This window comes from Bubalus bubalis, chromosome 3, assembly GCF_019923935.1.
Source record: "Bubalus bubalis isolate 160015118507 breed Murrah chromosome 3, NDDB_SH_1, whole genome shotgun sequence".
Taxonomy (NCBI): Eukaryota; Metazoa; Chordata; class Mammalia; order Artiodactyla; family Bovidae; genus Bubalus; species Bubalus bubalis.
The window spans coordinates 114,370,892-114,396,756 of NC_059159.1; the positions used below are offsets into that span (position 1 = coordinate 114,370,892).

Genomic DNA, 25,865 nt, shown 5'->3' on the forward strand with positions numbered 1-25,865 from the left:
ATCATATATGAAACGAGTTGCCAGTCCAGGTTCGATGCACGATACTGGATGCTTGGGGCTGGTGCACTGGGATGACCCAGAGGGATGGTATGGGGAGGGAGGAGGGAGGAGGGTTCAGAATGGGGAACACATGTATACCTGTGGCGGATTCATTTTGATATATGGCAAAACCAATACAATATTGTAAAGTTAAAAAATAAAATTAAATTAAAATTAAAAAAAGAGTTATTTCATCTAATTCTTTATCTGGACTCTAATACCCTGAGCATGAACTGTTGTGTATTTGTCTCTTTATTCTCTAGTGATCAGCACACAGTAATAAATCAATAAATATATGTTTTACCAAACCTGATAAAGTATATAACTAACATCATGAGCTTGGCTCTCCAAATAACTCCCTCAGAAAGAAGAAAAGAAAGAGGGAGGGAGGGAGGAAGGGAAAGAAAGAGAGAGGGAGGGAGGAAAAGAAAGAAAAGAGGGAAAAAGAAAGAAAGAAAGACAAGAGGGAAGGAGGAAAAGAAGGAAACAAAAGAAGTGTCTTACTAGGAATTCTTAATGCTGTGATAACATTTTCTAAGTGTCTCTTTAAGATACCTATGCCTCTTGAATTTGTGTTAAGTCAGCTTTGAGGCATATTATTAGACACAGACACCATTTTGAAAATACATTGTTTCTCCTGTTTCTCCTTTAAGTCCTCACCTTATCAACAATCAAACCCTACACCATGTTTGAACATCTTTGAACCAAGGGAACTTGTTAGTATTTGTTTAATAAGGCAGCTACCATCATCCAGTGTACACTGCAGAAGTCATGACTGTCCCAGGCTCACCAGAAGTGAGAAAAAGTTCAACTACCATCAATGGCCATTCTTAAAAATCTAAGCTCATTGGTACAAGAAGATCAGAGGTCTCCTGCCATGTGGATAGTCTGGCTTCAGCAGCCCATGGTTTAGCTTTTGAAGATAGAAAAGCAAGTGTGTAGATCTCAGAAACTATTTTGAAAAATATAGTCATTGACTTGTTTGTTCTCAAAAGGGCAGCAAGGTATTTTCTTTAGGTGTTCTCCAAAGTATTTCCTTGACTGGAATCAGGTCTATTCAAGGCAATCTTCAGCACCTGCTTTATGTCCAGTTTTGAGTTAGGTGCAAACTCTATGAATTTTTTTTTTAATAGGTGACTTGGGGGTGGTGGGTCAAAGTCAAGGGCTGATGCACTCAGGGACCAGAACACTGGGACAGCTTTTACACCCTAGGCCTGAACAAAACCTGTAGCCTTAGAAGAAAAGAGGCTTGATAGAAACTGGAGCTGGAGGGGACATAACCACTCCAGAAACATGCAAGGAGGAACCTGAGCTGTGGCTCCAGAAGGAATAATTACCACAACCTCTCTCCTCCCATCCTCAGATCTCCTGCTGGCGTTTCCTTTCTTTGTCTGAAACATCTGAATCCCAAAGGGAAACACCACTTACAAGTGAGGAAAGTGAGCTTAGGAATGCAGTCTCGAGTGGGCACTAGTAGGCACAGCAGGTCAGAGACTGGCAGAAAATGGGCATGGGGTATCAGTAAGGTGGGGCAAACGGGACCAAAGGGCCCTCTGAGTTTCTTTCTAATCTTACGCTTCTGGAGGATCTCTAGTACTGACAGAATAAAGGTCATCCCTAAAGGAGTTTTTATCTGGGAAAGAAATGTTAACTTAGAGGTTTTCCTAATATGAGAGAGAAGTAAATCAGTGGGAATGTAGGTGAAATAAGATTGCGCATGTGCTGAAAACTGGTGAAGCTGAAAGATGAGTACCTGAGTGGTGGTCGGGGCGGTGGTTTCTGTTATGTATTGTTTATTTTACATGTTTAAGTTTTTCCATAATAAAAATTTTAAAAATAATTCAGCTCTGAAGTTGTTTTACAGGAAATCAAAAAGCCCTTTCTTTATCTTCTAGTTTTCCCTTTGGTGGTGGTGGCGGTGTAGTCACTTGTTGAGTCTGACTTTTGTGACCCCATGGACCATATACAGCCCACCAGGATCCTCTGTCCATGGGATTTCCCAGGCAAGAATACTGGACTGGGTTGCCATTACATTTTCTACAAACCTTTGGGTTTATTTTGCTCCTTTGAGATGATTTAAAACTTGGGGTACAGTCTTTGTCACGGCTATATAACATGTATCAAGTTGGCCAAAATGTTTGTTTGGGTTTTTCCATAACATCGTATGGAAAAATCCGAATGAACTTTCTAGCCAATTCAATCGCTCTATAATGTCATGGTCCTTACTGCCCAAGATAATTTCCCAACCCAGTCCTGAAGGAATTGCAGAGCCCATGAACTAATTAAAAACATGTAAAAGTTTTCTGACCCACCCTCAAATGTTTTATTTGATCTGTTTCAAGAACTCAGGGGGAGAAAAACCTTTTGTCAGATTTAATTCTGTTACAACATTACCAAGAAATTACAGTAAATACTCTTGGGATGGTTTTAGTTAGGCAAACCAACAGTCAACAGGGAGGTCCAGCTAACCCTAACTTGCATCTTTTCTGTTTCAGTTCACTTCTCTCTCTCTCTCTCTCTCTCTCCACACATACACACACACACACACACACACACTGGGGTCTCTGGAAAATTCAGTGCCAATGTTGAGAACTTCACCTCTGGCAGCTCTTCAAGCATTTGGTTTTACACCTTCTTCCTTTCCATGAGGCCTGTGGGACTCAGAATGGTTCACTGCTAATGAAAGGGCCAAGAGCATACGCGACCTGGGGAACAGCAGGACTTCCCCAGTACAGATGAGCTTGCTCTGGTATCTCAGAAATCCACAAACTGGATGACTGGTGTCCCAGAGATGGCTGGAGTTGGCTTTAAAGAAAATTTTCATCAGCCCCATGACGCCCAGACTAAGATAATCTCTTTTCCTCCACTAGGGGAGATCTGTTGGTATCTGCGGGAATCTGTGTCACTTGAGATGGGACTTTTCTTCAAGTTCCTTAACAATTTTTCTTAAGGAAGTTGGGGTGGGGGAGTTTGCAGGAGATGATGTAATTCCGTCCTTCACTCAAGCACAACTAGTTTCCTTATCATTCAATCTTTATAAAGAATTATGTTCTTACAAAAACTGCGTATGTCACTTGTGCTTTCTTCAAGGTAGGGATAGAGGGAGGTGGCTTAAAGCACAATTATTTGCTTAGGACTGTCTTAAACTCAGGCTCTCAAGTAAATACAGACAGCCCTTCCCCTACGCGAACACGGCAGCACTACACCCTTTGCTTCACTGCCACACCCACTCAAGTTTCTGAATGGTTTTCAAAGGCTCTAACCATTGCAGTATTAGATCACTCTTTCAAGAGAAATAATTGCCCCCAAAACCAATCTGTCATCTCTTCCCACCAAGAATAAAATGATGATGTACTTTCCATCTTTTTCTCAATTTAGCAAGAAAATGAACCTTCACAAATAAACATGCCCCATTCTCCTTCTTAGTGAAGAACAGAGTAGTTCACTTGTTTAAAAACCTCAGAAAGCTCTTACATAGCTTTTTCATAAAGGGAGGTTTTTTTTCATGTTTCTTTCTTCTTTTTTTTAACTAGCCGCATCCAAATTATTCCTTGACAAATCCTCTAGCTCAGAGACCACAGCCAGGGTGGGGTCAGGATTTCCCAGCTAGCGTTAGTGCCATCAGCTGAACGTCTGGCGTAAGAGCACGGTCTTCCCATTCCAGGTTGTGGTGCAGGAGATCTGTTCTGACGTGGACAGCCAGATGTGTGTGCGTGTCTTTTTTAGGGCTGGGACTCCACACTGCAGTGGCCAAAAGTATTATTCACGCCATTGTGCTGGGTAGGGTGACCAGAACCTGAGGGGCTGAGGATCCAAGAACAAGGCGACCTTCTTGTGTGGTTGGCCTGAATTCCATTCTGTTTCCAAGCAGATGCAAATGACACAGACTTTCAGGGATGAGGTGGAAGATTGCAAGCAACACATACTCAGGATGCCTTGTCCCCACCCCAGTTTCCTCCAAACCCAGGATTGAAATGCCAGCCCTCCATGTAGGGCTGATTCCAGCTATGGAAACAGAAGAAGTTGGACAAACCAATGCCACCCCAGGAATGAGCTGTGACATCATTCTGGGTGTAGAGAGGAAGAACCCCTAGCAGTGTTTGCAGGCCTTCAGCTCTCCCAGACGTGGATACCAGCATCACGCCCCCCCGGGGAGCACGTGTGTGCTACTACTCGGTCACCCTCAGGACTGACACAGTAACCACTGCTCTAAGGAAGATCTCTGAGACACTGGTTTGCACCACCTGTATGACTTAGGTAGGAGTCATTTAGCAAGTTCCACAGTAACCTAGACCACCACTGAGAAGTTTTCAAAGTAAATTCCCTAGACCAGCACCATGAATACAATCCAAGAACTTGTCAAAAATCCAGATTCTTGGCTCTCTCCCCCAAGGCACGAATGAATCTGAAACTCTGGGGTTGGAGCTCCCCAGCTCACTTCATCCATTCACATTACTCATCTGACTTGCACTTAGACATTGTGTATTTTTTTCTGAGCAAAATCTTAGACACTGTGTATTTTTTTTTCTGAGCAAAATTCTTGGATACAATTGACTTCATCACATGGGATTACTTTGCAAGGGAAAGAAGAAAGAAAACTTTGAAAATATTAACCATGACATTATGATATATATATACTGCATTGTATAAAACCAAAGGTTTTAGAAACCCACATACTAACTTATCTTGTAGGTGATGGCAAACATGGTCAGAAAATAGAGACTGTGGTACCCTATACACCAGGAAACACTTGCAAAAATGACACCCAAAATCAGAGTTCATTGATTACTCACCATATGTGTAGGTCAAATTTATAAGTAGCACCTAAACTATAGGATGGTGCTTCTTCAAGAGCCCTTGGACTTAACATTTCCTTGCAAAGTGTGGGCACACTGATAACTAAAGAAAGATACTTTCTCCAAAGCCTCTGGATTCAAAGACCACTGAAGTACCTTGAAAGTTCAAAGACCCCCATCTCAGTGTTGACTGGGTTTGGCTGGAGCCTACCATGCGGGTTTAATCCCCAGGGCACTGGTTAATTTGTTTGAAACAAGAATCAAGATTACATCCACAGCCGGTTCCTGGCATGCCTGCTGTTAGGTCCAAATCTTTGGCCAAGGATGGGTACGTGACTAATGCTCCCCATGTTCTAAGATGATCAGTCCCAGGCATCACCCTTGTTTCTGGAACAATGAAACCAAGTCTGTGCAGAAAAACACAAACACCACATGTTCTAATACTTAATGCCATCCCACAAAGCCACCCTTACAAACTAAACGTCTGCTTGCCTCTAGGGTTTTTGATGATGGCCGCTGCATTTTGAACTGTTCCTTGGGCAAATTTGAATTCAGGAACCAATGTCATCCATGTCACTTCACCTGCCAAGAATGCCAAGGAGATGAGCCTTCCAACTGTACCTCCTGTGGAGTAGGTAAGGGAGTCTGGTTGCTCATTTCTTCCCCTTTCTTCAACTTGCTATCCCACTGGACATTACTTTGTTTGACTCAGAAGCCTCATCTCTGGGGAAGAGCCAGGTGAGATTAGACAGCTGTTCATTAAAGAATATGTACAACCTTGAAGTGTCTGCATATTGTCAGAACATAAGTTCACAATGCTAGAGACACAGACCTGCTTCCCCTGAGGAGGTGATAGGGAAGCTAAGAGATGTTTTTCCAGAGAAGGAGAAAGTAAGGGCATGCAAACATGATGACAGGCACGAGCTAGACAGCAAAGCTAAGCTTCACTGAAGTGAAAGTGAAAAGCTAGAAAATTAAGACAGACACATTCAGTCTTCAGGAGAAACAGCCTAAGAGAGGCTATGTCAGGGTCCCCACAGCCCTGAGTGACGCCATTTAGAAGCTGTCAGAGCCCTGTGGGATGGCAGGGTAATCTTTTCCACACACAAATATGACCTTTACTGTCCCAGACCTTCACAATTCTAAAGTTTCTGCTGTCAATAAATTATATTCTGTGATCACTCTGGTCCTCTGCAGTTTGACCCTTGACTGCTCTCTAGCCTCCCTACCTACTCTGTCCCCAAATTTGACTTCATGAGGGACTGATTTCTATTTTATATAATTAAATTTACTTATCTTTAATTGAAGGATAATTGCTTTACAATATTGTGTTGGTTTCTGCCAAACATCAATATAAATCAGCCATAGGTATATCTATGTCCCCTCCCTCCTTGAACCTCCCTCCCAACTTCTTCCCCACCCTAGGTTGTTATAGAGCTCTGGTTCAGGTTCCCCGAGTCATACAACAAATTCCCACTGGCTATCTATTTTACATATGGTAATGAATATGTTTCCATGTTACTCTCTCCATACATTCCACTCTCTCCTTCCTCCCACTCCCCATATCCATAAGTCTGTTCTCTATGTCTGTGTCTCCTCCGCTGTCCTTCAAATAGGTTCAGGGACTGATTTATATTTTATTTGCCCTACACTTTAAAAATTCAAATGAAATTGGGAAATTAAAAAAATTTTTTCTCTTGAAAACCTGGAAGATTTGGCAACACTGTGGCTTCTGGTCCTCAAATGATTGACTAGAGTTGACTAGAGACCTCCAGGCTGCTCTCCATTTGCCATAGTCCCCACCCCTCCCAGCTGTCTCACTGATCCTGAGGCTGTCAGTTACCATCATCACGACATTTACATGGTTTTACTGGTGGGAAAGAATTATTTAGCTTTATTCTTGCTTGTCATAAAACAAAGAAAAATGAAGAATAAATCAATAGTATCATGCATTTGCAGAAAAATGAGGGAAAGCACATATCTTTGTGCAAATTAAAATGATTTCTTTGTGTTTGTAAACCAAGTATATCTGTCCAATTTTACCTCTACCCTGCTTATTCTGTTTCCTTCCTCACCTATAAGATGGTGATCATGGCTGCCTCCTTTAGGATTATTATGAAAATGAAATGAGATAAAATAATAAAGCACTTAGAACAAGGTGAACTGCACAGGAAGCACACAAAAAATATTAATAATGATTATTATTACTACTACTATTACTACTGTTATTGTTTGTACCCACTTACTTCTACGGACATTTCAGTCTCTAGCCGAGTTAGTTTTTTGTACAGCAGAAATTAAATTTTTTTTTTTTAACATTTGTTAATATCACCACTGATCTCATCAGAAAAGTTTTTGAGGACTGAAGAACTGTCAGGCTCAAAAGTGCATACAATAAACCCAACATTTAAATCAACTAGACTTCAATAAAAATTTTTAAATGTATTGTGCCACTCCTGTGTATAAGTTACTCTACATAGGTGCCATGGAAGATACAGTAAATGATAGCATGATACTCACATTCAAGTTAACAATCTAACAAACAGGTTTGTCCTCGTGTATTATAAAATGAGAAGATATTAGATAAAGACTGAATGAATGGCAGTAACCCTACCACATGTCACTAATTTCAGCTGTAGTGAGCAAAAGAGGCTTCCTGAAGAGGGGATGATTGGGCAGATTCTGATTAGCAGGGTTTTCTGCCTGTTAAGAGGGCTATATCCCAAGTCCATGTATTAGGGCAGCTAATCCATGATGCAGTGCTACAGAAGATAGATGATGGAATGGATGCAGTTCTGTATCAAGAGGCTTTATTCAAAGGCTGAAATTCCTCTGGCTAGGAAGCCCCATCCACACACATAAGCCTCTCCCAACTCTTTGTAGAAACTTCACCTCTTGCTGAATTGTAACTTTGTTAAAGTTAGGTCTGAATCCTTTTGGAAAGGCAGAAGGCTAGTTCTATTGGTGAAAATTCACTCTAGACTCTCACCCCAGTTTATCCTCTACTAAACTGAACCCTAAGCTAAATTCTACCAATTATACAGTAGCTGCAGTAAGCAAAATGTTGAAGTAAACTTTATAAAGTTTATTTTCAGAGTCCTCAGCCTTTCCTTCTTCCTTCCCAGCAATTCTGTTCCCATCCTGCCTGCAACCTTCAACCTTCTTTACCTCTGGCAAACATCCAATGACTTCACGTTGGTCCACCCTCCCTTCTAACAGAATCAGCTGCCAAGAAATACTCTGAAAACAATTAATTACTCTTCAGTATAAATGAAAGCCAACCTGAATCTCTCTGGGAGTTCTTTGCTTTTTAACTTTTGTCTCACATTGCCACATGAAAGGATTTGGCACCTAACAAAAATATCAGCCCTTTTACTATCAGAACCAACTTCTCCTACATATCATTACAGGAACTTAAATTCTGAGATTCTGGGCAAGTAGCCAAAATTTTATGTATGATATGCAAATCACTGAGGTATCCAAATTATCACCCAAGGCTAAGTGAGCTGCCATGCTGTCAAACCATTAGAAATATGATCAAATCTTGGCATAATCCTGACCCAAGCAGGTGGGGAAAGCCTGCCATTTTGAAGGTGCCTAAGTGACTTCCTTTTGCACAGTCCATGTATTTTAAACAAGACCCTTTAAATCTCTGTCCTTTGAGCCCAAAGTATAATACCCAAAGGGGTTCAAATAACAAAGCCATATCTGAACAACCAAAATGGAATTGAATAACATTTCTTCTAATATCTGAAATCATCATCATTCATTTTTAAGATTGTTGATCCAGTTGGATATGTTTGAAAAACAGGAATGTTGATAAATATGAATTCAATCACTCATTCATTCAATCATTCAATAAATATATATTTAAAACTCATAACCATATGCCAAGCTGTTCCCAAGCCTCTGGATCCTGAGTTGACATCAAGGGAAGGTTGTAGGGGGTGGACAGGAGGGTGGAGGATAGGGTGGGCTTGTCACTGCTAGCCTTCACATCTTACTACCTATGTGTGGGAAGGCTGGCACTCTGTAAAGCAGGATCTTTTCTCAATGAGTCATGGTGGACTGAAAAGAACACAGCTTGGAAAGTTGACATTTGTGTGGTCTCTTGAGATTCCAGATCCCACCAGATTAGGATTCTGTGCTCCAAACCTTGATCTGTAGCTGTAGAATCACCAAATGCATGCTGCATCCTCCCAAACACTCCCTTCCTTTAGAGGATAATGTTCTTCCAGGTCTAACTTGGAAACTGCAAACACTTTTCTTTTTTAACTACCTCTTTGGAGGCTCTCTTTATATTCCTTGACCTATAAGGACCAGCAGACTTCTGGCATGAAACTGCCATCAGAAAAAAAGGGCGCTTCAGAGTTCATAATTCAAGGGTGTGGTTTTTAAATTGTATTTCAAATAGGACTTTAATTAAATAAGAAAATTACGTTAAATCTTTTTAAAGTGTCTAGTTTACAGGTTAAAGAAACAGCTGATTGTTGGCAAATTTATGTGGTTCAATTTAATATTATTCTGACTTTTGGATTTTGCACTTGTAACATGAGGTCAGCACTATCTTTAGAAATCTGGCAGCCTTGCTTCTCGAAGGTCAATGGTTCAGGATCTTCATGTGGTAGATCACATGATGAGCAAGCCCTAGACCCAGTTGTTTTAGGGAACACAGATATTTCAAAACTAGAAGCAAAATGGGAGACCTGATTCACAGAAGACAGATGCCCTGGGCACATGCAGCACAAGTGAAAACTCCAGGGGCCAGGGGGTGGGAGATAGAGGATTTCAGGTGCATCTACATTAATCTTGTGCATTTAAGTGTGTGATTAGAACTGATTAGAATCCTTTTGCATTGATTATGATAGTTTGCATCCATTTCTCCAGTGGCAACATTGGATTGGCAACAGTATGAAAAGGCAAAATGATAGGATACTGAAAGAGGAACTCCCCAGGCCAGTAGATGCCTAATATGCTACTGGAGATCAGTGGAGAAATAACTCCAGAAAGAATGAAGGGATGGAGCCAAAGCAAAAACAATACCCAGCTGTGGATGTGACTGGTGATAGAAGCAAGGTCCGATGCTGTAAAGAGCAATATTGCATAGGAACCTGGAATGTCAGGTCCATGAATCAAGGCAAATTGGAAGTGGTCAAACAGGAGATGGCAAGAGTGAACGTTGACATTCTAGGAATCAGCAAACTAAAATGGACTGGAATGGGTGAATTTAACTCAGATGACCATTATATCTACTACTGTGAGCAGGAATCCCTTAGAAGAAATGGAGTAGCCATTATGGTCAACAAAAGAGTCTGAAATGCAGTACCTGGATGCAGCTCAAAAATGACAGAATGATCTCTGTTTGTTTCCAAGGCAAACCATTCAATATCACAGTAATCCAAGTCTATGCCCCAACCAGTAACGCTGAAGAAGCTGAAGTTGAACAGTTCTATGAAGACCTACAAGATCTTTTAGAACTAACACCCAAAAAAGATGTCCTTTTCATTATAGGGGACTGGAATACAAAACTAGGAAGTCAAGAAACACCTGGAGTAACAGGCAAATTTGGCCTTGGAATACAGAATGAAGCAGGGCAAAGGCTAATAGAGTTCCACCAAGAGAACACACTGGTCATAGCAAACACCCTTTTCCAACAACACAAGAGAAGACTTTACACATGGACATCATCAGATGGTCAACAACGAAATCAGATTGATTATATTCTTTGCAGCCAAAGATGGAAAAGCTCCATACAGTCAACAAAAACAAGACTGGGAGCTGACTGTGGCTCAGATCATGAACTCCTTATTGCCAAATTCAGACTGAAATTGAAGAAAGTAGGGAAAACCACTAGACCATTCAGGTATGACCTAAATCAAATCCCTTATGATTATACAGTGGAAGTGATAAATAGATTTAAGGGACTAGATCTGATAGATAGAGTGCCTGATGAACTATGGACAGAGGTTTGTGACATTGTACAGGTGACAAGTATCAAGACCATCCCCAAGAAAAAGAAATGCAAAAAAGCAAAATGGCTGTCTAGGGAGGCCTTACAAATAGCTGTGAAAAGAAGAGAAATGAAAAGCAAAGGAGAAAAGGAAAGATATAAGCATCTGAATGCAGAGTTCCAAAGAATAGCAAGAAGAGATAAGAAAGCCTTCCTCAGCTATCAATGCAAAGAAATAGAGGAAAACAATAGAATGGGAAAGACTAGAGATCTCTTCAAGAAAATTAGAGATACCAAGGCAACATTTCATGCAAAGATGGGCTCGATAAAGGACAGAAATGGTATGGACCCAACAGAAGCAGAAGATATTAGGAAGAGGTGGCAAGAATACACCAAAGAACTGTACAAAAAAGAGCTTCACGACCCAGATAATCATGATGGTGTGATCACTCACCTAGAGCCAGACATCCTGGAATGTGAAGTCAAGTGGGCCTTAGAAAGCATCACTAGGAACAAAGCTAGTGGAGGTGATGGAACTCCAGTTGAGCTATTTCAAATCCTGAAAGATGATGCTGTGAAAGTGCTGCACTCCATATGCCAGCAAATTTGGAAAACTCAGCAGTGGCCACAGGACTGGAAAAGGTCAGTTTTCATTCCAATCCCAAAGAAAGGTAATACCAAAGAATGTTCAAACTACCGCACAATTGTACTCATCTCACATGCTAGTAAAGTAATGCTCAAAATTCTCCAAGCCAGGCTGCAGCAATATGTGAACCGTGAACTTCCAGATGTTCTAGCTGGTTTTAGAAAAGGCAGAGGAACCAGAGATCAAATTGCCAACATCTGCTGGATCATCAAAAAGCAAGAGAGTTCCAGAAAAACATCTATTTCTGCTTTATTGACTATGCCAAAGCCTTTGACTGTGTGGATCACAATCAACTGTGGAAAATTCTGAAAGAGATGGGAATACCAGACCACCTGACCTGCCTCTTGAGAAATTTGTATGCAGGTCAGGAAGCAACAGTTAGAACTGGACATGGAACAACAGACTGGTTCCAAATAGGGAAAGGAGTATGTCAAGGCTGTATATTGTCACCCTGCTTATTTAACTTATATGCAGAGTACATCATGAGAAGTGCTGGGCTGGAAGAAGCACAAGCTGGAATCAAGATTGCCAGGAGAAATATCAATAACCTCAGATACGCAGATGACACCACCCTTATGCCAGAAAATGAAGAGGAACTAAAAAGCCTCTTGATGAAAGTGAAAGAGTGAAAAAGTTGGCTTAAAGCTCAACATTCAGAAAACGAAGATCATGGCATCTGATCCCATCACTTCATGGGAAATCGATGGGGAAACAGTGGAAACAGTGTCAGACTTTAGTTTTTGGGGCTCCAAAAACACTGCAGATGGTGATTGCAGCCATGAAATTAAAAGACGCTTACTCCTTGGAAGGAAAGTTATGACCAAACTAGACAGCATATTCAAAAGCAGAGACATTACTTTGCCAACAAAGGTCCGTCTAGTCAAGGCTATGGTTTTTCCAGTAATCATGGATGGATGTGAGAGTGGGACTGTGAAGAAAGCTGAGCACAGAAGAATTGATGCTTTTGAACTGTGGTGTTGGAGAAGACTCTTGAGAGTCCCTTGGACTGCAAGGAGATCCAACCAGTCCGTTCTAAAGGAGATCAGCCCTGGGTGTTCTTTGGAAGGAATGGTGCTAAAGCTGAAACTCCATTACTTTGGCCTCATGCAAAGAGTTGACTCATTGGAAAAGACCCTGATGCTGGGAGGGATTGGGGGCAGGAGGAGAAGGGGACGACAGAGGATGAGATGGCTGGATGGCATCACCAACTCAATGAGCATGAGTTTGAGTGAACCCCAGGAGTTGGTGATGGACAGGGAGGCCTGGCGTGCTGCAATTCATGGGGTCGCAAAGAGTCAGACACAACTGAGCGACTGAACTGAACTGAAGTGAACTGAACATTGGATTCTCCACAGGAGCAAATTCCCAGTCTCATACTGGGGGTACTATTGATTCTTTCCTTGTAGAGTCCAATGTTGACAGGCCTTTCAGAAATTCATGCAAAGGAGTCAAAGAGGGGTGTTTGAGAGCTTCAATAGGCTGTCAATACAGGAGTTGGTAGTTGTGCAAAAATTCAGTCCTTAGACAATTAAGACAAGCATATGATTTTGATAACAGAATTCAAAATCATTCTAAAAGATTGCACTATCATAGAAATGCATCAAGCACTTGTTTATTCTCATGGGATCTTTATAGTCACCAACTCTGAGAGCTTCCACTGATACCAAAAGGAGTTCAAGGAAATCTTTTCAACTAAAAGTTCAAAGATACTGCATTTTTCATTCAATCCATTCTTATCTCCTTGATCTGCTGGGAGTAAAAGCACTTGGTCACATCATTTAAACAAAATGTCTTCAGCTATTGTTATCTTCATAGCTAATTTTGTACATTTTCCCTCTTTTCATTTTGCTCCTTTCTCTTTAGATAAGCATGGCCAAGAGCGGTTCCTGTACTGGGGGGAGTGTCGAGAGAGCTGCCCCCCAGGCTACTACCCTGAGGAGGGCCACACCTGCCAGCCCTGCCCAGACAACTGTGAGCTCTGTCACAGCACACACGTCTGCACACGATGTGTGCGCGGCTACTTCATGGTGCCCTCCAATCACACCTGCCAGAAGTTAGAATGTGGACAAGGTAAAGCTGCCTTGGAGCCAATGCAGACAAAAGGGGCTGTACCCTGGATGCCCCAGAGACTTGAATATCTACCTGGTGCAATGGTCGCACCTGGATGATTTCTCACGACTCTACACCACAAGTGGGGACAGTGATACCTACCCTGCTCTCTTTCCCCAAGCATTTGCTTAGACACAATCCAAGGACTAAGGAATGCAGCTAATCACATACATAGAAGGTGAACTCCAGTGGAGGGTATATGGGAAAGGTATAATGGAGAGAAAATCAGATTAGAACCATCAACAATTTTCTCCTTCCCAATCACTAGTTATGAGACCCCAGGCAAAATCAATCTAATTTCTCCATGCCTTGGTTTCTTCATTTGTGACAGGGAGAGCATAGCATGCTCTGTGCTTGCTTGCTGGCAGGAGCCAGTGAGAGTCAGCCTACTTAAAATGACCTGGAAATATGAAAATGTTCTGGGGATATATGTGTTACTGTTATTGTTCAATTCCTACTTACACTGCAAGAAGGGAATCAAAAAACAGCACATATAGATTTTGCTCTTGTTCATGTAAAATGCTGCAGACCTTCTCTGCTGTATAAGAATTATGCCTGGTCTGGTGCTGAAGGAGCTTTAGCACATTTCTAGAATAATGAAGACCTCTTTCTTTTTTCTTCTTAATGCTTACTAAGGTTGTGTGTGTGTGCTAAGTCACTTCAGTCATGTCCAACTCTTTGCAGCCCTATAGACTGTACCACACTAGGCTCCTCTGTTCATGGATTTTCCAAGCAAGAATACTGGAGTGGGCTCCCATGGTCTCCTCCAGAGGATCTTCCCAACCCAGGGATGAAAGCTGCATCTTTTAAGTCTACTGCATTGCAAGGCGGGTTCTTTACCACTAGTGCCACCTGGGAAGTCCTACTAAGGTAGTATAGAATTTAAAACTTTTTAAAAAGTATTTACGACAACAGACATAAGGAGACAGAGCTTCATCATTTTATATACCCAACCACATTTTCAAAACAGAACTTACTTCTTTAATAGATACAGCACACCAACTTGACTTCAAAACTAGTTGCATGGCATACAGTCTCATTCTGTTCTACTTATACCCGATCAAGCTAATCCAATCTACTAAATATTAAATTAATAGGAGATAAAAAATGTGGGTGACATACTTATCTCCAAAGCATGGTTTGGGGTTTCGTAACTGCTCTACAATTTGCTTGAAAATAAGCTACACACCAACATATTTTTATAGCAATTATTTGTGTTTCCACTCAGTGAAAGTGAAGTGAAATTGTGCTTTTTTATTTCTCTTTATACTGTGTAGGTGAAATCCAAGACCCAGACTATGAAGAATGTGTGTCTTGTGAAGAAGGGTGTCTGGGATGCAGCCTAGGTATGTCATCTTCTCTTCTGCTTAGAGTTGAAACAACTGTGTCCTTCACACATGCTCTCCTGTCACTCCTTCAACAGGGCCTCTTGTCATTGTCATCATCATCAATATCCATTATGTAGGTTAACTCTGACACAAACGTGGTTACCGGGAGGGATACTCCCTTTTGAGGCAATGGATAGGTCCCTTGTCTTCATGAAACTCAACTTTAGGAAAGGACAATCACGCAAGAAGGAAGTAGCAGTTAGAGTCAAGAGATTTAAAGACAAAATACTAATTTTTTAGAAAGCAAAAACAGATCTAAACTAAGTAATGAAAGTATTAAAATCTAAAAGATGAGCAATTCCCAGTGTTTCTTATGAAGAGACAAGAGGTGGTCTTTCTTGCAGGGAGCAAGGATAAATGTTTTGACAATCTTGATTTCACTTTTTTGCCCATTTCAGACCATATTTGCCCATTCCCAGCTCATTTGCTCATTTTCCCAGCTAAATTTTGTGGTCTCTTTTTACACCTTTGCTATCATGTATTGCGTGTCCATGCTGACATCTTTATGCATCATGGGCAGAGGGGTGTGTGCCTGTGTGTGTGCATATGTTTGTGTGTGTGTGTACATGCATGTGCATGTGAGTAAAATCTCAAACCTATGATTTTGACTCAAAGTTTAAAGGGATGGATGAATGCGTGTGGACTTATTTAGGATCAGTGAGAATCTTGGCATGGGAGTGGAAACAGTGACAACCATGCATTGTACCCACCCCTCCCCTAGTTGATTCAGTTAAAGATGAAACAGCCATCTTCCCTGGGAAACAAATTCCATAGAAGACCCCAGCCATCTAGAGACTCAAAATCCAAAAGAATCAATCTGAAAAAAAAAAGAGATACCTTAGATAGTTTGATTCACTTTCCAAAGTGCTGTTAAAAGACTACATTCACCCCTTTAAGAAACTTTAATTGTCTACTGTGTGCAGAGTGTTGGCCACGGCAGAGGGAATTCAAAGGCAACATGACTGAGATTCTGCTGTAAGGACCCCTCTGGCTGCTGTAAGTGACACACCTGGAACCATGTCTTTTCCAAGTCAACCTGCCAGAGTAGAGAGAGCTACACAGTGCAGTAGGATTACAGGACAGGGAGGCATAGAGTGACGCAGAACAATCTGCTAATTTCTAATTTGAAAATTTCTCTTAATTTACAAAATCTCTAAATGTTGGACCTTGTTTATTTTTGGACTGCCTGAGCTGAAATCAATCATCTTATTTCTGAAGCTTTCATTAATCTTTCCAATTGAATTCTTTTTTCTTGTCTCTCCTTGTTTGCAGGCCAATGATCATACCTTTTACTGATGATTTGTGTAATATTTGGTGTGTACATATCTTTCTGCTCAGAGAGTAAACTATCAGTACTTGCAAACAAACTCTGTGACTTATATACTCTGCTCCCACTAGAACCAGCAGCTTGTCTAAGGTATAATAAAAGCACAATAAATGTGCAAACCCTTGAGAGTTTCCCAAATTCAAAACAGAGATGCATGGCTCAGAACACAAAGGGATTTAGATATATTTTCTCTAGTCAAATCGTGTTCATGGGCCTTTCTTCAGGCTAAAAACAGCATTTTACATAATACCATTCTATTCTAAGAGGATTTAATGCCAAATTCTTTGTTTTTCTAACCAATACCTTAAATGGAAATTTTAAATAAGATAAATCTACATAAGTGTCCTACATTATATCTCTTCATTAATTGAGAGGATGAGCAAATAGAATCATTTTTACACTTGACACTTAACTATAACCTAAGATTTGGGGCCCAAACCCACATTACCATTGACATAATGATTGATTTTAATCAAATTGTATAAGATCTCTTTACTTCGTTATCTTATGAGTAAAATAGAGGTTAATGTGCCTTTATCTTGGCTCAGAAATGGATGATGAAAACTGATTAATATCTGCTTACTAAAATAGTGGTAGTTCATACTCTTGGGGGGAAATATACATGAATTTGAAAATTTTTAAGTAACTGCAAAAAGAAAAAAAAAAGACTATTTAAACTAAGTGCCAATTAAGGGGATAAATATATGTACCAAGTGAACTTAGCAAAGCAGGAAACCCCCAGGCACCCAAGTGATTAAGGAAGGCTTCCAAGAAAATGGGACTTGACATAAGTCTTAAGAGTTTCCATGGAATTAAGACAGATAAAAGAACAGGGTTGCACCATGGAGGGGCTTTAGAACTAGACAATTGCAAGAAAAAAGGTTTGGAGGGAAGAATTTCTGCCATGGATTAGACACTGAGTGTACTAATTTTGCAAAAGGAACACAAGACTATAAATATAAGGGAATAAGCAAAGAGAAGTTTAAAGAAGTGGATGAAAACCATAACTTGAATTCTGGACTCATAGGTTTAAAAGTATTCTGTGGCTAAAAGGGAATAATTGAAGGTTCTTACAGGGGAAAAAATGCTTTTTAAATAGGAGTTTTAAGAAGATTAATTTTGTAACTACGATAATTATTAATATGTTCAGGGTAGCTGACAGGGAGTGAGGCTGTAGGCAGAGAAACCAGCTAGATGACTATTTCAGAATTCTGGGTACAAAGTAACAGGAACCAGAAAATTATGAAGAGAGAGACAGGTTTTAAAAATCACATGAAACAAATGGCCCTTAAGCATAAGAAAAGATGCTTCGGTCATTATGTGGGAAATGCAAATTAAAACTACTGTAACATACTATTTCTCACCTATCAGATTGGCAAGATTTCAAAAGCTTATAACACTGTACATGCAAGGCTATAAGAAAGCAGTCTTACTTGTGACTGATGGTACAACTACTGCTGAAGAACAGCTGGCAGTACACAACACAATCACATATGAATTTATCCCTTGACCCCACAACACTGCTTCTAGGAATCTGTCCTGAGGATATGCATCCACAAACTCAAAACAGTATATTCGCAATGTTATTCACTGTGGTATTATTTGTGGTATAGTGTTAGTCACTCAGTAGTACCTGACTCTGAGACTCCATGAATTGTAGCCCACCAAGCTCCTCTGTTGGTAGAATTCTCCAGGCAAGAATAACAGAGTGGGTTGCCATTCCTTTCTCCAGGGGATCTTCCTGACCCAAGGATCAAACCTGAGTCTCCTGCACTGCAGGCAAATTCTTTACCATTTGAGCCACCGAGGAAGCCTATCTTTGTGGTATAAACATTTTATAAACTATTTTAAATGGCATAAATTCCTTTTTGTGGAAGAAATTCATTGAATCAACTAAAGGATACATACTAATGGAAACTGAATGAACTAATGGACACTGAATCAACTAAATGACATATACTCTTTTATGCACCCATAAAAGAGCAAACATCTATATGAACTGATAGTGATTTTATGATATACTGTTAAGTGGAAGGCAAAGTACAAAAGAACGTACATACCATGCCATCTTTTTGGTAAGAAAAGACGGTTAAATAAGATATTTGTGTATATATATATACATTTTTTTGGAGAAGGAAATGGAAACCCACTCCAGTGTTCTTGCCTGGAGAATCCCATGGATGGAGAAGCCTGGTGGGCTGCAGTCCATGGGCTCGCACAGAGTCGGACATGACTGAAGCGACTTAGTAGTAGTAGTATACATTTTTTACTTAGTTTAAAATAAGAAACACAGAAAAGATAAATCAGAAACCAGTGAAAATACTTGTGTGTGTGTATGCTCAGTCATGTCCAATCTTTGTGATCCCATGATGGTAGCCCCCCAGGCTCCTCTGTCCATGGAATTTTCCAGGCAAGAATACTGGATTGGGTTGCCATTTCCCACACCAGGGGATCTTCCTGGCCCAGGGATCCAACCATGTCTCTTGCACCTCCTGCATTAGCAGGCAGATTCTTTACTATTCCATCACCTGAGAAACCATGAAAATGCTTACCCATAGAGAAAAGGGTAAAGGGAATGGGAGTGAGACTTCTCTAAGTATACCTTTTTACATGCTCTTGATTTGAACCGTGTTACATATTCATACAAATGACATAGTAATTAGTGTGAATGGGTTCCCACTGGCCAATTTGGGACAATTTGAACATAAATAAAAAATAAAGAATTACAATTCACTTAGTAAAAATCCAGGGGCTTCCCTGGTGGCTCAGTGGTAAAGAATCTGCCTGCCAATGCAGGAGACACGGGGTTCAATCCCCGGTCCAGGAAGATCCCACGTGCTGTAGAGCAACTAAGCCTGTACACCACGACTACTGAGCCTGCGCTGATGTCCACATGCCCTAGAGCCGGTGCTCCACAACCAGAGAAGCCACTGCAATAAGAAGCCCGCGCACACAACTAGAGAAAAGCGCACGCAGCAACGAAGACCCAGTGCAGCCAAAAATAAATAAATAAAAATCCATCCATCAAGAATGGTATTTTAAAAACAGCAACGAAGAGAAGGGAGGACAAAAATTGAATAAAGCAGAAAGCTCTTCTTTACAGTAAATTTTTACCTTTACAGTAAATTTTTACCTAGTATATATGCGAGAAAGTAATTAGAAAATTACCATTTTACACCCCCTACTGTACAGACTCAAGGGAGAACCATCAGCGGATGCTAAAGTTATTAGGTGGAAAATTGTTCTGGAACAGAATAATCACACAGATTCAAAGTACTTCCATAACTACTAGTTAATCACAATAGAGGGATTTGCTGGTTACCAACTTAACCAAGCTATTGCACTAAACATCACCATTGTTGGTTCCATATAACCTAATACCATGTGTCTCCTGATATGATACATTAATAAGTACACAATATCACCTAGTAGACCCGATAAAAGTGTCTGGACCGACAATTCTCAGCTAGAGGTGACTGTCACCCCAGGGGACATTCGTTAATGTTTTGAAACACTTTAGATTTTTATGACTAAGGAGCTAGGAATGAAATGTCATCATGTTTACAACTTATTTTCAAATGGTTCAGGCGGAAAAAAGGATCAAGGTGAAGCATACAAAATTGTTTTTTGTTACTATTTCAGGCTTTCTGCAGATGTGAAAAAATATTTTAAAGTTGGGGCGGGGGGAGCACTTCATGCTCTGTCAGCCTAGAAGCAACATCTCAGTAGCAACAAGCACACCTAGTGCCCAGATCTTGATTCCTAACACCGTTCTTCAGTAAAAGTTACCAGGGCTCCTTGGAGAATTGGTTGATTCTAGGACTGGGAGAGGAAATACACAAGATGAGGGGCAGCCTCTTGTAGTGACAGAAGGTAAGAACGCACTCAGAGAAAAACCCCACCATGATGGGGTGGGATGAGGAGACACCTGAAAGAGCTCCCAGTAGCTGAAGCAGGGACAATTTGAGCAGGAACATAAATAAAGTCATATTAACTTATAGCCTAAAGCATAAAGTAAGAATCCAAGGGACTTCCCTGGCGGTCCAGTGGTTAAGACACTGCGCTTCCAATGTAGGGTGTGTGGGTTTGATTCCTGGGCGGGGAACTGAGAGCCCACATGCCTCGAGGCATCAGATCAGATCAGATCAGTCGCTCATTCGTGTCCGACTCTTTGTGACCCCATGAATCACAGCACACCAGGCCTCCCTGTCCATCACCAACTCCCGGAGTTCACTGAGACTCACGTCCATCGAGTCAGTGATGCCATCCAGCCATCTCTGTCGTCCCCTTCTCCTCCTGCCCCCAATCCCTCCCAGCATCAGAGTCTTTTCCAATGAGTCAACTCTTCGCATGAGGTGGCCACAGTACTGGAGTTTCAGCTTTAGCATCATTCCTTCCAAAGAAATCCCAGGGCTGATCTCCTTCAGAATGGACTGGTTGGATCTCCTTGCAGTCCAAGGGACTCTCAAGAGTCTTCTCCAACACCACAGTTCAAAAGCATCGATTCTTCAGCGCTCAGCCTTCTTCACAGTCCAACTCTCACATCCATACATGACCACAGGAAAAACCATAGCCTTGACTAGACGAACCTTTGTTGGCAAAGTAATGTCTCTGCTTTTGAATATGCTATCTAGGTTGGTCATAACTTTCCTTCCAAGGAGTAAGGATCTTTTAATTTCATGGCTGCAGTCACCATCTGCAGTGATTTTGGAGCCCAGAAAAATAAAGTCTGACACTGTTTCCACTGTTTCCCCATCTATTTCCCATGAAGTGCTGGGACCGGATGCCATGATCTTCGTTTTCTGAATGTTGAGCTTTAAGCCAACTTTTTCACTCTCCACTTTCACTTTCATCAAGAGGATTTTTAGTTCCTCTTCACTTTCTGCCATAAGGGTGGTGTCATCTGCATATCTGAGGTAATTGATATTTCTCCCAGCAATCTTGATTCCAGCTTGTGTTTCTTCCAGCCCAGTGTTTCTCATGATGTACTCTGCATATAAGTTAAATAAGCAGGGTGACAATATACAGCCTTGACGAACTCCTTTTCCTATTTGGAACCAGTCTGTTGTTCCATGTCCAGTTCTAACTGTTGCTTCCTGATCTGCATACAAATTTCTCAAGAGGCAGATCAGGTGGTCTGGTATTCCCATCTCTTTCAGAATTTTCCACAGTTGATTGTGATCCACACAGTCAAAGGCTTTGGCATAGTCAATAAAGTAGAAATAGATGTTTTTCTGGAACTCTCTTGCTTTTTCCATGATCCAGGGGATGTTGGCAATTTGATCTCTGGTTCCTCTGCCTTTTCTAAAACCAGCTTGAACATCAGGAAGTTCACGGTTCACATATTGCTGAAGCCTGGCTTGGAGAATTTTGAGCATTACTTTACTAGCGTGTGAGAAGCCAAAAAAATTAAATTAAAGAAATAGGAATCCTTGAGATCATAAGATACAAATAAATAAATGGTAGAATAAATAAGTAAATGAAAGAAAGGAGACACACCTTCAGTGGAAAAGAATTCCAAATAACTACCTGGGACTCCTCCCTCTAACCCTAACCCTAACCCTAACCCTAACTCCCTACTCCTAAAGTGTAGGTCACATGTAGTGATTTCTCTCTAGGAGGGAAGCATGAAAGGGAGGAAGAGAGAAGAGCCTCACACAGTGCAGGAAACTGACAAGTTCTACCTTACCCACATGATCAAGGTCAACATCAGCAGTGGCATATCAGATTAATAGGCAGGTACCCTTGATGTAATAAGATCAGAATGGCACTTTGCCTCTGCAGTTTTCCATGCGAAAACCCTTGTGTGTGTATGTGCTTAGTCACTCAGTCATGTCCAACTCTTTGTGACCCCATGGACTGTAGCCCACCAGGCTCCTCTGTCCATGGGGATTCTCCAGGCAAGAATACTGGAGTGGGTTGCCATGCCCTCCTCCAGGGTCCCAACCCAAGGATCAAACCCAGGTCTCCCGCATTGTAGGCAGATTCTTTACCATCTGAGCCACGAGGGAAACCCATGTGTACTGGAGTGAGTAGCCTATCCCTTCTCCAGAGGATCTTCCTGACCCAGGAATTGAACCAGGGTCTCCTGCATTGCAGGAGATTCTTCACCAGCTGAGTCACCAGGGACGCCCCCTCAAAACTCATAAGGGCAGTCTAATCATGAGGAAAACATCAAACAAATCTCAATAATGGGATATTTCATGAAATACCTGATTAGTATTCCTCAACACTGTTAAAGTGGTAAAACAAAGTCTGGGAAACTGTCATAGTCAAGGGGAGCCTAAGGAAACATGAGAGCTAAATATAATATAGTATCCTAGATGGGATCCTGGGACAGAAAAAGACAATAGGTAAAAACTAGGGAAATATGAGTCTATTATGGATTTCAGTTAATAATCTCATCGTCTTCATCATAAAGGACATAAGGTACTATCCAGGGTGTTGGAAATATTCTCTGTCTTGACTGTCAGGGGTGATTACATGACTGTATGTTTGTCAAAATTCATAGAACTGCACACTTGAAAGGGGCAAATGTTACACAATAAAAATTGTATTTCAGTACATGCAACTTAGAAAGAAAAGGATAACATTACGATGGGCCTACCAAGGCCCCTCTTTCCCATTTCCACATAGTAAAACCATGACAGTCAACTAATTACTAGCATTTATTGAACACTTACTTGTATTCTAAGAAGCAAGTGTAATTATCATTCTCACTTTTCAGATGAGGAGATTAAGCTCAGAACAGTTAAGCAACTTATGCAAGGTAACAGGGCTGGTAACCATAGGACCAGGACTTGATTCTGGATAGCTCAAGATCAAAAGCCATGTGCTTTACAACCGCTCTCTCCGTACCATCTAACGTGCTTTCCTTCTGATTCTATAGCAAAGAGTCTTACGCTTTATGGAATTATAAAAAGATTTTTTAAAAATCCTTATATCTGCCCCTTTCCTCAGTTCTACACACAGTAGTGATTCTTTGTTTGGCTACAACTTTATGCAGATGCCATAACCAAATTTACCGAATCAGGAAACTATTCATAACAGTCATGTAGATTAATCTGGGATCCCAGTTCACCTAAGGCTGTCAGCCTTCAGGACCTGCATCTGGAATGTTCTGAGGTGGGGTAGAGAAGACAGTGCAATCCTTTAGAGTAAGTGGCACATTTTTGTTTAGCCCTGGATTCCTCTCTGTGACTTGACATCCCTTCAGTTCATTCAGTTTCACGGTAATTCTCTTGCTTTCTGGAAAGTAGGCCCATCACAAGAGACAACCCTCTCTTCTCCACATGAAGATGAGATGTGCTCTCTCCCCCAACCCATGTTTAATTCAAGCTTCAGATCTAGGAATTACGAGAACCAACCTCACTTCCTTCTGCTACTCTATTTTCTATGAAGGAGTGAGACCTTGTTCATAGAGGAAATAATATCAAAACATTTGAGACATGATGCTCACATTTTAGTTTCCCAATGGAGCAGACATACAGGGTTTTTCAAATTAAACATCATGGTCACAGATCACTCTTTGAATTTTATCCAGATCTCCCTTTGGACCTTTCCCACAAAGTCTGAGGGGAACAAGAACAGTGTCAGTTTTGGTGCCTTTCAAAGAAAAGGCTTTGCAGAATAAAATGTATACTAGGCTGGTGTCTCCTTTAAATTGGAAAGAAGTTGCTGACGGTAAAAGCGAAACAAAGGGCCTTCTAGTGACCTACTGCATTACTCTCTGTCTGACCAGCCTTAGTGCGTGACCCGGGTGGTTTGCTACTATCATTGTCCATGGATATGTGGGGAAGGGCAGTTCAAAACGCCTCTTTTCTTTAAAAGGCCAACACAAGCCATCTTCAGAGAAAGGACTGGAATCTAAAGGCCCTGTCATCAGTTCGCTGAAGAAAAGAGAAACGAGCAAGCTCCATTAGACAGTGCAGACAGTACTGCCTTCAAGTGTGTGTGTGTATATATTTACCATTTATTAGAGCCTCCTTCTCCCCTCATTTTCTAAGTGCTACCTTATTTCAAAGGCGGTGGGTTAGAGGGAAAGAAACCTTAAGAAAAGAGAACCCATTGTTGAAAGAATTTGCATAAGTTTTGCCGTTTCATGGTTCCTTATTCATCTTAGCTTTCTTGATGAATTCACTTAGCAAATATTTATTGCATACTTTTGTGCTTTCCCATTATTTATTCCACAAATAATTGGACTGTTTAACCTAATATTTATCTAGCGTCATCATTCATTCACCAGGCCCTCCTCTGAACACTTAATGTAGATGATGTGTTTTCACATCTATAATCCAGTGGTTTTTACAGATAGAGAAACTGAGGATTAAAGAATAGCCAAAACTTGATCGATTTTATGCATATGGGAAGTGAAAGAGGAGTTAAGCTGTCAGTTTCAAGCAATCTTGTGCATAACTTTGCTTACTCTTTTCCACAGAGGAAGCAGTGGGCTTTGAAGCTGTTTGTCCTAAGTATACACTATGATAGGCAAGGTTGTGCTGTGATAACAGATGATCCCCAAATCTCAAGGACTTAAGTTAATAAACAACGAAAGTTTATGCCTCACTCATGCAACATCTCCATCATGGGTCAGCTGAGAACTCTGCTCTTCATGGTCCTCAGTCCAGGCCCCAGGATGATGGAGCACTCATTAATTACCTTGTTGTGGCAGAAGCAACGTATTGGGTTGGCCAAAAAGTTTTAAGATAATATGGAAAAGCCTGAATGAACTTTGTGGCCAACCCGATACAATGGCTCTTAAAGGTTTCCCCAGGATTAACACTTGTAACTCCTGCTCACATATTTTTTGGTCAAAGCAAGTCATATGGTTCTGCCTGAGCCTGCAGACTGGGGGAGTTGCAATCTTGCCAGGTGCCCACGAAAGAGAAACTAATACTGTGAATACCCTAAGGACATTCTCACAAGATAATGACTAAGACTGTTACTGTATATGCTGAGATCTCACCTCATATATTTGTGCATGAAACAGCCCCAAACCTGCACCCCATCTGTGTCACTGATTTCTCTCTTCTGCAGCTCTGAATCTTACCCAAGATAACTGCCCACTATCTACCTTGGCAGTGTCTGACTTTTTCCTTCTTTCAAGGAAAAAACTCTTCTGAAAAAGGTGCTATTTTTTTTTTAACTGACGGAGTTTTCCAAAGTATTCTACTATCTCACTTCTCTCTGATCCCTTGGCAACAGAAGAGTCAAAAAGAGGACCCATGATAAATGACATGATAGGTAAACTGTCTGCTGAAAGGACCTTGATCTTTCTCTACCTTGCACTTTTAAATCCCTGTTATGAAAATAATAAGATGCTGGTATCTCTTGCCTTCATCTGCTGCCCAAGAAATGTGCCGTATGAGACCAGTCTTGGAAATCTAGACAACTTCTCTCCATTTGTTGGAATTTAGTTCAAGAAACATTTACTGAGCACCTATATTTGGCTAAGCTTGGGGATATAGTGTTACTGTTAGTCACTCAGTCGTGTCCAACTCTTTGTGACCCCATGGACTGCAGCCCACCATGCATAAGTGAAAAATATGCTCTCTGCTCTCAAAGGGCTCATGTGGAAACGGAAGGCTTGGTGATTCTCAGGCCTGGGTGC

At 41.1% G+C, this 25,865-nt stretch overlaps 1 protein-coding gene across 4 annotated transcripts in view; it reads left to right on the plus strand.

Moving 5' to 3' along the window:
- The window catches only part of PCSK5 (proprotein convertase subtilisin/kexin type 5), a 514,258-nt gene that overhangs the window by 412,031 nt on the left and 76,362 nt on the right, over positions 1-25,865 (plus strand). For all 4 annotated transcript variants that reach the window (XM_025281617.3, XM_025281619.3, XM_025281621.3 and 1 more), the window contains exons 22-24: positions 5,334-5,470; positions 13,295-13,501; positions 14,818-14,886. In XM_025281617.3, the coding sequence (XP_025137402.3) occupies positions 5,334-5,470; positions 13,295-13,501; positions 14,818-14,886 (413 nt within the window). The remainder of the gene's footprint in view (positions 1-5,333; positions 5,471-13,294; positions 13,502-14,817; positions 14,887-25,865) is intronic.